At 41.1% G+C, this 13,425-nt stretch overlaps 1 protein-coding gene across 13 annotated transcripts in view; it reads right to left on the reverse strand.

Annotated features, from left to right (window-relative positions):
- The window catches only part of pde10a (phosphodiesterase 10A), a 96,990-nt gene that overhangs the window by 8,335 nt on the left and 75,230 nt on the right, over window positions 1-13,425 (reverse strand). For all 13 annotated transcript variants that reach the window (XM_061789076.1, XM_061789077.1, XM_061789074.1 and 10 more), the window contains 10 exons: window positions 11,929-11,979; window positions 11,364-11,422; window positions 11,159-11,210; window positions 10,530-10,672; window positions 10,238-10,330; window positions 9,949-10,135; window positions 9,242-9,384; window positions 4,075-4,158; window positions 3,838-3,988; window positions 3,589-3,744 (listed from right to left, as the gene is read on the reverse strand). In XM_061789076.1, coding sequence (XP_061645060.1) covers window positions 3,589-3,744; window positions 3,838-3,988; window positions 4,075-4,158; window positions 9,242-9,384; window positions 9,949-10,135; window positions 10,238-10,330; window positions 10,530-10,672; window positions 11,159-11,210; window positions 11,364-11,422; window positions 11,929-11,979 — 1,119 coding nt within the window. The remainder of the gene's footprint in view (window positions 1-3,588; window positions 3,745-3,837; window positions 3,989-4,074; window positions 4,159-9,241; window positions 9,385-9,948; window positions 10,136-10,237; window positions 10,331-10,529; window positions 10,673-11,158; window positions 11,211-11,363; window positions 11,423-11,928; window positions 11,980-13,425) is intronic.

Consider the following 13,425-nt stretch of genomic DNA (forward strand, 5'->3'; position numbering starts at 1 on the left):
ACTCAATTAGTTTGACAGCCATAAATAAAACATCTCACTAATAATAACAGTAATCTACCTACAACTGAGGATGTTCATTTTAAAGACCATGTAAAGTGAATTCAGTGATTTCTTTCTAAATACATTGTCTATGTTTGAAGAAAATTGCTGAAAACGTGGAAAGACTGACAACAATGTAGTATTGGATTGTTGACATACAGGGTTGACCTCTTTTTCACCATTTCAGTTTGCCAGGATTTTTTTGGCTGTGGCTAAAACGCAGCCCAATAACGCACTTCGGCTTCTGGCATGAGTTGGCTCTCCCCCACTATATAAAAACTTCAAGCACCTTCTCATATCAGTGGTTTTCCTTTGCAATTGTGAGTTACGACGTTTTTATTACAAGGCCCATTTTCTATCAATAGTTAGTTACCCTGCAGTTAGCTAGCAAGCTATGCCTAAACCCGAAAAATGGATCTTCCCTGGATGCCAAAATTTGCAGGATACACAAACACAGTATGGAAAAGGCCTGCAATGACTTGGTGTGATATATATTACAGCTGTCATTCAAACGTATTTAATTGACTGTTGAAAGTTTAACGGGCATGTTTTCAGCGCATTCAGCTAAAATGTACAACGGTTCAGCAGCTGAAACCATCAAGGAGCCATCTTAACTCAATACCATCTGACTTTTTCAAAACTATTGGGAAATCTGTGCTAGCTGATTTGCAGCAAATAATCAATTTTTCACTTCAGTCAGGCAAGTTTCCTAAAGCTCGTAAAGTAGCTACCATTAAGCCGCTTCTAATAAATAGAATGCTGGACGCTTCCATGTTAGCAAGCTATTGACCATCTCAAATCTCCCTTTCATAGATAGCCAAGATTGTAAATAAAATTATTTTTAATCAACTCTGCAATTTCTTGTACTTATATGGACTTCTTGAAAAATGTGAGGTTTCCGAACTCATCACAGTACATAATATGCTCTTATCAAAGTGCTAAATTATATACAAGTAAGGTTGAATACTGGCTCGGGAAAGGTGTCAATACTGGTCTTGTTGGATCTCAGTGCAGCTTTTGATACGGTAGATCATAATATACTGCTGTACAAGTTGGAACGTGGGTAGACTACATGAGCAGTCCTTACAAGGTTCAGGTCCTACCAGGAAGAAAGGAGTTATTTTGTAACCATTGGGAGTGTTCAACCTCATCGAATGGCACTGACCTATGGGGTCCCTCAAGAGTCAGTTCTTGGACCTCTTCTGTTCAGCCTGTATATGCTACCCTTGGGTCAAATTCTTCAGAACCTTAATATTGACCATCATAGATATGCAGATGACACCGTTATATCTAGCAGTGTCTTCAGATGACGGCAGTTCAATTGACGTGTTATGTAACTGTCTAACACAGATAAATAACTGGACGAGCCAAAACTTTCTTAAATTAAACCACAAGAAAACTGCGGTAATTTTTTTCTAAGTAAAGAAAAGAGGCTTGCTGTTGGTATATACCTGGAGTCACTCTCTTTAAAAACCAAAGCCCAAGTCCGAAACCTTCGTGTACCGATCTGACTTTCAACAGTTATATCAAATCTATTACTAAAACAGCTTTCCACCAGCTGAAGAACATATCCAGAGTGAAGGCTTGTATGTGCCAAGCAGACCAGGAGAAGTTCATCCATGCTTTTGTCACAAATAGACTTGACTATTTTAAGAGTCTTCTGACTGGACTCCCGCAAAAGAGAATCAAACAGCTGCAGCTCATTCAGCATGCTGCAGCTCGGGTTCTGACCAGAACAAAGAGGTCAGAACATATTACTTCAATTCTAAGGTTTCTACACTGGCTCCCAGTCAGCTTTAGAATAGATTTTAAAGTTCTGCTACTGGTCTATAAATCACGAAATGGTTTAAGTCCTGAAAACATGAAAGAAATGCTAATGGAATATAAACCCAGTAAGGCTCTGAGAGCGACAGACTCAGGTCAAATAGTGGAGCACAGAGTCCAAAGCAAACATGGTGAAGAGGCAGTTAGTTGTTATGCTGCACACAAATGGAATAAATTGCCAACAGAAGTGACGTCAGCCCCAAGTGTGAATGTTTTTAAGTCCACGTTAAAAACTTTTCTTTTTTCTCATGCTTTTTAGAGCATTTCCACTTTTAAATGATCTTTCTTGCACTGTGTGCTGTTTTCATTATGTTTTTCATTTTGTTTTAAATGTTTAGAAGCTGTTTTTTGTTTTTAAATGCTTTTAATCATGTAAAGCACATTCCGTTACCTTGTGTATGAAATGCACTATATAAATACATTTGCTCTGCTTTGCCTTGCTTACAGAATGCAGGTGGACTTCAAACTATGCCTACAACTTGAAAAAAATCATCTTTCCTGAAGTGTAATGTGTTTTGTGTTATTTGGTCTACAGTTTCTCTGCTGTTTGCCCCCACGCATGGCGCGTAACGAGAGAGCGGTGAACGACCGCTGTGCCGCCCCGGCGGCACCACGTTAGCTGGCCACCTGTTTGCGTAGCCACCAATGGTGCGGCACAACGGCATTAGGGCTGTCAGCCTCATAGTTTCTGACTGCAATGTTGCGAGGTGAGGAGGGAAAAAAAATTATCCAGGGGGACTGCGGTACATTGCACTGCTGTGGCCACATACGGTGCACCCTTTGATGGCCACAGCAGGAGGCAAAGAAGGGAAAATTTGTCCGGTGCAGCTGCCAGTCAGTACGCCGGGCCTCAGAGGCTGCCTGTCCACCACAATTTGCCTCTCTATGGCCCGTGAGAGCGTGTGCAATATGCATCGCTGGGATGGAGGAAGCCGGGAGAGAAGCCACATATTTGATTGACAACTGAAGAGTGGGATTTTCAGAGCATTCAGCCACACGCCCGCAGTGTATGGAAGCTGAAAGAACATCTCAATTTTTGACCATTTTGAAGCCTGATTTCACATCCATCCATCCATCCATTTTCTGAGCCGCTTCTCCTCACTCGGGTCGCGGGCGTGCTGGAGCCTATCCCAGCTGTCATCGGGCAGGAGGCGGGGTACACCCTGAACCGGTTGCCAGCCAATCGCAGGGCACGTAGAAACTAACAACCATTCGCACTCACAGTCATGCCTACGGGCAATTTAGAGTCTCCAATTAATGCATGTTTTTGGGATGTGGGAGGAAACCGGAGTGCCCGGAGAAAACCCACGCAGGCACGGGGAGAACATGCAAACTCCACACAGGCGGGGACGGGGATTGAACCCCGCACCTCAGAACTGTGAGGCTGACGCTCTAACCAGTCGGCCACCGTGCCACCCTGATTTCACATACTTAGCGATTTTTTTGATTAATTCAAATTTGGCAGGGTCATTTTTTTGGTCCGTTTACTGGGCCTTTAAGTGTGCAACAGCATCTTCTGTTACTATTGTAGTTCATATTTTGTCATTTAAAAATCAAATTGCCAATTTAATTAAGTAATATTATTGCAACTGTACTGCGCTGTATGCTTTCCACTACATGGCCTGATCCTGGAACTGCCCATACTGCAGCCCCTGAGCTGCTGCCCTCAAATTCTACATTTTCTAACAGTAGACATGAAGGAGGTGTTGCATAGTGGAGCTCTACCTGCAAAATGGAGACAGTCTGAGAGAAGTGGTGCTGCTCCATAGTGGAGGTGGAGTAGAGAGCAGCCAGCGGGTGGTCAAACTTCTGCAAATAAGTGTTGCTGTACCCTCGATGGTCCAGATCATGACATAGGCAGGCTATCAAGAGTCCCTTCTTCTGTAAAAGGAAAGATAATTCTTGCAGCCACACACTACAGAGTCACATTATGATTTTTCATTCATTATCAACGTGACCCAGTGAGTAGTAGACCTCTAGCTCTGTGAAGGTCCCAGGGGTCTTTTGTAGGATGGCGTACATACAGTGAGCCACGGTCACGGCGTGCTTCCAGTTGTGGTAGGGCACACGCCGGTAGTTCTTGCGTACGGACATGGTGAATCGACACAGCTTCTCCAGCTCAAAGCTACACCAAGCAAGAAAAGGGATGAACAAACATGAAATGACATTTATATCAGATATTGGCACCCTAACAAGACTCCAGCACCTTACCTGCTCTTTCCACAGGAGCTGTGAACCATGTAGATGAAAACTGCAGGCCAGATCTCCTCAAAAGGATTTATGTCAAAGTGAAACCTGGAGGAGGAAGAGGAGTCAATTTTGCTGGGTGGGTCTGTATAACTGTCTGGAAGTCATGCCAATGCTGTCCTGTCATGTGATCCCTCCCCAATGTAGACTTTTGACACCACCCTGCCTGGACCATATGAAAGACAAAACAAATACAGTGCATTCAAAACGTATTCAGACCCCCTTCAAATTTTTGCCCTGACATATAGCAGCCTAAGTTAAAAAATGACAACCATAACTGCAGCCTTCCCTAATATGCCCAACACAAGCTTCACAATCTTCTCCTAAGTTCACCTTAATAAGGTGTAATAAGGTACAGGCAACAACAATGTCAAAATGATGTCATTACACATGCCGGGGCAGTAGTTGGTAAAACACAATGAAGATGTGCACCAAGTGCTTGCTGTAACGTGTCTTATAAAGGGTAAAAAAAAGGACTAAATCATGATGGCCTGATTTAAGATTAAAAAAAAAAAGCATTCATTTTGGGAAAAAAGCAAACTACTTTTACTATTCACTAAAACATGTCTTTGCATATGCATACAGCATATTAATACTGTACATGTACAGTATTTTACCACAGTTGTAAGATGCTAGAGAAGGTTAAAATGCTTTAGAGGTTGGAATATGGGCGGCTGGTTAGAGCGTCTGCCTCACAGTTCTGAGGACCGGGGTTCAATCCCCGGCCCCGCCTGTGTGGAGTTTGCATGTTCTCTCCGTGCCTGTGTGGGTTTTCTCCGGGCACTCCGGTTTCCTCCTACATCCCAAAACCATGCACGGTAGGTTAATTGACAACTCTAAATTGCCCGTAGGTGTGACTGTGAGTGCGAATGGTTGTTTGTTTGTATGTGCCCTGCGATTGGCTGGCAACCAGTTCAGGGTGTACCCCACCTCCTACCCGAAGATAGCTGATATTTCGGGCTCCTAAACAGTGTCAAAGGACTGAAACGATAAAGGGTTTATCCATGAACAGTAAAAAAACAGGGTTGTGGTGACCGACAATAGTTATATACATTTCCTAGGGGGCTGTGTTTTGGGGTCTGGGGGGGTTAAAGGTTGAGAGTGTAGAGATTTCCAGTATTTCTTGTTGCTTGGTTATCTAACAAACAGATACACTGATTGATCCGTTAGTTATTTTTGTTGTTGATAGTAAACTGTTGACTCAACTCGTCTTTGACTCATCAACCACATCTTCATAATTGGTGACGCAAACATAAGCCTTATGTCGTAAGAGTTAAGTCGAATGACAACCGCAACAATAACTGGGCAGTGCCCATGCGACTAAACAATGAAACTACTAATGTCGATGCCATCTATGCCGAGATGATCCAGTTGCCCGACTTTTGGGAACACAACCCACACCCATGGTTTTGGCACATCAAAGCCCAGTTCCAAGAATTACACATGATGTGAAAAACTATTTCCAGATGGAGGCCACACTGGATGTTCCAACAACTTGGAGGACAACCGAGCACACCTCCGTCAACTGTTTGAGAGGTTCAGCACGGCCACATTATCAAACAGGACAAGTGTGAATTTGACTGATGATGATGACAGAGGCTTTTGCACTGCTAAAACCACACTTATGGCTACTTCTGGTTCCTGGTTGAGAGTAGAGTCTTCCGGTTCTGGGTTAGGAGGAGTTTCTCTTATTAATCTTCCTCTCTTGTCAGGCACAGCATCTCCACAGTGTCAAGTAAAGAAACATAAAAAAACTGCTGCGTTTGCCTAAAGGACCACTATAGTGTGAGAAATAAGATCCTCTGGTTGAACTGCGGCGGCACGGTGGCCGACTGGTTAGAGCGTCAGCCTCACAGTTCTGAGGTGCGGGGTTCAATCCCCGTCCCCGCCTGTGTGGAGTTTGCATGTTCTCCCCGTGCCTGCGTGGGTTTTCTCCGGGCACTCCGGTTTCCTCCCACATCCCAAAAACATGCATTAATTGGAGACTCTAAATTGCCCGTAGGCATGACTGTGAGTGCGAATGGTTGTTAGTTTCTATGTGCCCTGCGATTGGCTGGCAACCAGTTCAGGGTGTACCCCGCCTCCTGCCCGATGACAGCTGGGATAGGCTCCAGCACGCCCGCGACCCTAGTGAGGAGAAGCGGCTCAGAAAATGGATGGATGGATGGATGGTTGAACTGCACTATTTGACCATTATTGTTTGGTTTGCTGCAAAAAACAGAAGGTTGACGGTTGAGTTTTCTCTGAACTCCACACAGGGTTTCATTTTTTTAGCCACCTCTTTCACCATGACAATTCTGTCCTATTTGGCTGAATAGCCAGCCCAAGAAAGGGTGCTGGTTGTCCAAAACGTCTGACATAGAATTGTCAAATACAATTAATTCCTTGACCAGCTGCTGATTGGGGCATGACTCAAGAGTGAGGATCGTCCATTTCCCAGTATGTTAGTGTGGTAGGCATTAACCACAGCTGACCTGTGCATATCTCCGACACTCATCAACAGCAATCACCATACTGAGGTGTAACTTCAGTGCAAAGGGTGCCATGTGGGCCATTCATCTATTTACAGACCTAGTGGACTCTTAATTATGTCTCTCCGCAGTCACATCATGATGGGGACTTGTTTATCCATCTGAGGGATATTTTACAAGATGCTTCAAGTGGTAGTGTTCCATAGCCACTTCTTTATTTTGTTATATCTGAACATATGCTGGTTATCTCAATACATTAAAGTAGTAGCAGTGTGGACCTCTCCCACTTGTACGATTTGGAGATGAAAGTTTCTCTAGGTTCAGTCAATTAAATAAGTGGCTCAAAAAGTGTGTATTGCACTATCCGTGAGTTTCATTGACAATTTCTGTGTTTTTTGGGAGCGCAGACATCTTTAAAAGGCAGACGGTTTCTGTCTAAATAGACAAGGGGTTAAGTTACTTGCTGCCATTTTTTACTGTGCACGTTGTTCAGCGGCCCGAAAAGAAAACACTGGCCTTGTTGACATGGCTGAAGGAAAAAAAGATGCAGTTGTTCCCAAATAAGCAGAGGAACAGGAGAGAAGGCGACACGAGGCGCAGACGGATTCATCAGCGTCATCCAAACAATCGGAGGAGCGAATGACAAATGATATGAGCCAGCACGTTGAATCTCCCACACCCCTCCCTGTCCCATTGGAGCAAAGCCCAACGCAAAACTCACTGTCTACTAGCCTAAATTATCTGCTAGGTGTGACAGAAAGGATGAAGACTATTGTCAATATTGGAATCAAACGCACACCACACCAAGATCTTGCTCCCATTGCCCCTCGCCTGAAACCACCGTCCATTAAGATGCGAAGGGCCCCTCCTCCACCCATGAAGAACCTGCAAATCTGACTGATATCTGTGGGGTCTTTTCCAGAATAAGTCAGACCACTATGGAGATCAGGCATTTTGTATCCCTGTAATTACAAGGGACAGAAAGTTGGTCAAAGAAATATGGCACAAAAAAAGTAGAACTACAAACTTAGTGAGGATAACATGTGAATCACCCAAATGATAAAATTATACTACATCTGAAGCCACCCAGGAAAAACTCTATTATTATGTCAAAATTTGATACAGTTGGCCAAAAAACTGTAGAGAAAACGGTTCAGCAGTTGAAACCATCAACAAGCTGTCTTGACTCAATACCATCTGACTTTTTCAAAGCTATTGCGAAGTCTGTGCCAGCTGATTTCAGCAAATAATACATTTTTCACTTCAGTCAGGCAAGTTTCCTAAAGCTCGTAAAGTAGCTACCATTAAGCCGCTTCTAATAAATAGAATGCTGGACGCTTCCATGTTAGCAAGCTATTGACCCATCTCAAATCTCCTTTTCATAGCCAAGATTGTTGAGAAAGTTATTTTTAAACAACTCAGCAATTTCTTCAATTTAAATGGACTTTTTGACAAATTTCAATCAGGTTTACGAACTCATCACAGTACAGAATCTGCTCTTATCAAAGTGCTAAATGATATAAGGTTGAATACTGACTCGGGAAAGGTGTCAATTCTGGTCTTGTTGGACCTCAGTGCGGCTTTTGATACGGTAGATCATAATATACTGCTGAACAGGTTGGAAACGTGGGTAGGACTAAATGGAACAGTCCTTAAATGGGTCAGGTCCTACCTGGAGGAAAGGAGTTATTTTGTAACCATTAGAAGTGTTCAATCTCATCAAAAGCAATGACCTATGGGGTCCCTCAAGGGTCAGTTCTTGGACCCTTCCTGTTCAGCTTATATATGCTACCCTTGGGTCAAATTCTTCAGAACTTTAATTTTGACTATCATAGCTATGCAGATGACACAGTTATATCTAGCAGTGTCTCCAGATGACTACAGTTCAATTGAGGTGTTGTGTCACAGTCTAAAACAGATAAATTAGCAGATGAGCCAAAATGTTCTACAATTAAACCACAACAAAACTGAGATAATTGTTTTCGGCAATAAAGAAAAGAGGATTGCTGTTAGTAAATACCTGGAGTCACTCTCTTTAAAAACCAAAGACCAAGTCCGAAACCTTGGTGTTCTGATAGATTCCGACCTGATCGTGGGTAGACATAGTTACATGTGTGCTGTGCTATATTGGTCATCTTGAGTACTGTACATGACAAACTGGAAAAGCAGAAACAGATTTTGTTCTTGTCACGTGTGGGGTCTATCACATTCTTTAAAAAGCAGTTATGTTATTAAAAATTGGCAGTGTGCACCCGCCTCGTGACCACTGTGCTCGTGAGAACATGTAGTAGTGTCTAAATTATTCTTTTGACCACATGATGTTTTTTGGCCCCTTCATCAACTGTGAAACCAATATACACAGATTCTCCAGAGCATATCCATTTTCTTTGACAACGGAAGACACCACTCAAATTGTATGTACTAACATCTCAAAGATAATCAGGAAAATGGAAGGTTATTTTTTTTTCGTTTTCTCAAACTGTTTTTATGTGTTACGTATTTAAAAAAAAAAAAAAAAAAACTAACATAAGCCGACAACATAGAATAACACAGATGAAATGAGGATTGGAATCTGTTCTACACCATACGCCACAACACTAACAAATTTCTGCAGGCCTCATGACGTGAAGCCCATAAAGCATTGGAGGACGGTCACTCACATTTCGATCTCTTTATAAATGAGTGTGGGAAGGTTGAGCTCAGAGAGTGTTTTCCATTCTTCTGAGGTGCAGATGCTGTGGTAAGACAGTTTTTCCATTGTCACTCTGTAAATGCATTCAGAGTGGCGAATTCGATGGTACATCTACACACAGACACACAAAGAAAAGTTACAGCAAAGACTTTAACAAAGAGAACACACAGTACAAGCAATAGTAAACATCCAAGTAAAACCAACCATTTACCAAAATGAATCAGTACTTCTGTAACTTAAAAAAGGCTGTTGGCACGAATTTACACTATATGGACCAAAATATCGACACACACCTCTTCATTAATCAGTGTTTGTGCACGACCTGCTAGCTCTTAGCAACAAATGAGTGTCATAGAATTTGAGAACATGTGATTAAATAAGGAAAAAGTTCCACACACTCCCAAAAATTGTAGAAATCTTCCCAGAAAACTGTTACAGCTGACTCCATTTTATCTTCCTGCTGGTGTAATGAACAGGTGTAACAATACTCTTGTCCCTACAGTCTGGCTCAATGAGCATGTTGACTCACAGCAACAATAAATTACAGTAAATTATAATACAGAGGAATGCTCCCCAATGGAAGTAATATCTCTTATTTATGAATCAGTGCTGTGAAAGAATCATTTATAAATAAGCACTGCTGCTGTTATTGCACGTATTCATTCACTGACTCACATTTGCACAGTGTAAGGCCAGGGCACAGAAGACAGCAAACATCTTGAAGTTGTTCTCATCTGTTTTAGTGAAGGCACTACCGCTTAATTTATTCACCATCTGCACCACTCCGATAACAGTCCCCCTGCTCACGATGGGCATGCACAGGATGTTCCGCGTGGTGTAACCGGTTTTTAGGTCCACCTCTCTGTCAAATAAGATCCAATCATCAGGAAGTCAGTTTAGTACTTACATTTATGCTGGGTTAAAGGGAAGAAGAAGCTGAGTTGTTGAATAAAATACAATTTACCGGTTAAACCGTGGGTCTGCATAGGCATCTGGGATATTTAAGACTTCCCCTGTCTGAGCCACTTGACCAGCTATTCCTTTCTCTATAGAAAACCTGCAGGGACATATGAGAAGGGAGCAGTCAATTAACATAGCAATGCATTATCAGATTGATAATAAAAATACAAACAGTCAAAGATGCATGAATAAGTAGCAGCTCAAATGAACTATTCAAAAAATTCCTTGGACAATCAAGATGTCTATGACAACTTTAACTTTATAGTTTAAGGTAGTAGAAAGGTAACATTACACACCTAATTTCTTTGGTTTTCCTAAAGACTGGCTTGCCTTCTTTCTCCTCACCAATATCGAACAGGTCAGAATACAGTTCTTTGTTGTTTTGATCTACCTGGAAGAGTGCACACCTGTCGGCATTCACCAGGTTTTTTGCATATATCTACAATGAAAGCAAAGTTACCCATTATATCAACTGTAAAGGAATATGTGAAAAGATATGCAATTCATCAAATCAAGTAGCCAGAGGTAGCACAATTCCAAATTCAACCAAAATATCTGGGAAAATTAGAGCTGCCGTTGTGCATATAAAAGAGATGTTAGTATAACTCACTAGAGCTAAGTTCAGTGAGCATTACAAAATTAACTTTTCTGTGATGATGATGAAATGTGCTTTTTCTTTAGTGGCTTTTTTTAACCACTTAGACCAGAAGAAGGAGCAGCCTCAAATGGGGGTGTCAAGAGAAGAGAAGAAAAATAATACAGAATATATACCTCAGGAAAGTGACCGTCTCAGTAAATGCAAATTGCAAAAAAATAACATCGTTTTTTTTTAGAAGTTAAAATCTGTTGTTGACTCAGATCTAATATATATATACAGTGTACCCCAATTAAGTGAACAAAAACAAACTTCCAGATGCGCACTTACCATAATGTGTTCAAGTAGCGAATCTATTGCCACAATATTATCAAAGTATGTTCTGTAAGAAAAGAAGAAATGATGCATTGCATTGACGTGTTTGACAAGTCTTGAAAGTGAACTTTTTTTTTTCATTGAAAAAGCACTCTTAGCTTGATACTGTGCTAATGCTGAGGCTAAAATACAGCGCTGTCAAGGCAACAGTGAGTCTTACTTTGACACATCTAGTAGGAAGTCATTGAGCTCAGTCTGTTTGGCGAGGCCTCGACACACCTAGAAGAAGAAGAAGTGGGTCAGGTCAGACGTGAGCTCACACATTTCCCATGAACACATGCAGCATCCTGCTTGTACTCTAAACACACGAACATATCTGGCTAGTGACAATGTTTTGCAGCAAGCAGCCAGCCCTGGAGTGCAGTGTGCTGCAGCTCACAGAAACTCAGAGGCCCACTGTGGCCAGTCCTGCACTGGGACACTGCTTCTCTGAGGTGTTATGCTATGGGTTCACATAAAAACAGTGCCAAGGCGTAATGACGTCCTTGGAGATTTGTTTGTTGAATCTACGGCATAGCTGATTGGACAGGGCCCCGTCGTAACCCCGTTCCAGTACACAGTGGATTTTTCCATTAAAAACAGCAGTGCAGAACCAGAACAAACAATGTCACTAACATCATAATAATTGGACATGTCAACATTCATCTTATTCCCAAACATGTATGGAGTCAAGTACATTGTAGTGCACAGGATTTGCAACAGTGTCTTTGTGGACGTTTGCTCACCTGTACTTGATGAATGGCAACTGACGCCCACGCCAAGTTTGCTGTTGCAACCTGGGAAAAAAAGTAAAATGTCACACTCACATTTGGAGTTGTTTAACACAAAATAAATTTAAGTAAGCTCTTGAAAACAATGTTGCGTCTTTTTCACATTTCAACCATGATGAAAAAAGTCAACTTGTTTCATTTACTTTGGAGAGCAATGGGGCATCTGTATGCAATATTGATGTTCTTTTCAACAACAATTTCTAAGGATTTTGTTAAAAAAAAAAGTTAAATACAAAGAATAAACAAAGCTTATGGTTAACTTCTTAATGTGACCAACATGATATTTTCTACTATACTTTTAATTTCATATTTTACATTTTATATTTATTTGCTTAATTTCTGTATGTATGTATATGGGGTCAAAATGGGTTGTGTTATCTCGTTGCATCATTGTAAGAGATTGTGGACTAATGCAAATTTCCCTCAGGAAATATCAAAGTTTAATTGTAATTTATATAATTAAGTTGATTGTACTAATTTCAGAGCAAAGCAAAGCAAATTTATTTATACAGCGCATTTCATACACAAGGTAACGCAATGTGCTTTACATGATTAAAAGCATTTAAAAACAAAGAAAAAACAGCTTATAAACATTTAAAACAAAGAGAAAAATAAAATAAAATAAAAATACAATTAAAACAGCATACAGTGCAAGAAATATAATTTAAAAGTGGAAATGTTCTAAAATGCATGAGAAAAAAACTTTTTTAACCTGGACTTAAAAACATGCACACTTGGGGCTGACGTCTCTTCTGTTAGCAACTTATTCCATTTGTGTGCAGCGTAATAGCTAAATGCTGCTTCACCATGTTTGCTTTGGACTCTGTTTGCTCCACTATTTGACCGCAGTCTGTCGATCTTAGAGCCCTACTGGCTTTATATTTCATTAGCATTTCATTCATGTATTCAGGACCTAAACCGTTTAGTGATTTCTAGACCAGTAGCATAACTTTAAAATATATTCTAAAGCTGACTGGAAGCCAGTGTAAAGACTTTAGAATTGGAGTAATATGCTCTGACCTCGTTGTTCTAGTCAGAACCTGTGCCGCAGCAATCTGAATGAGCTGCAGCTGTTTAATGCTCTTTTTAGGGAGCCCAGTCAGAAGACCATTATAATAGTCAAGTTTATTTGAGATAAAAGCATGGATGAGCTTCTCCTGGTCTGCTTGACACATGCAAGCCTTCACTCTGGATATGTTCTTCAGATGGTAAAAGGCAGTTTTAGTAATTGATTCGATATGACTGTTGAAAGTCAGGTTGGAATCTATCAGAACACCAAGGTTTCGGACTTGGTCTTTGGTTTTTAAAGAGAGTGACTCCAGGTATTTACTAACAGCAATTCGCTTTTCTTTATTGCCCAAAACAATTATCTTAGTTTTGTTGTGGTTTAATTGAGGAAAATTTTGGCTCATCCAGATATTTATCTGTTTTAGACAGTGACACAAAACCTCA

This window comes from Phyllopteryx taeniolatus, chromosome 11 (genome assembly GCF_024500385.1).
Source record: "Phyllopteryx taeniolatus isolate TA_2022b chromosome 11, UOR_Ptae_1.2, whole genome shotgun sequence".
Lineage (NCBI taxonomy): Eukaryota > Metazoa > Chordata > Actinopteri > Syngnathiformes > Syngnathidae > Phyllopteryx > Phyllopteryx taeniolatus.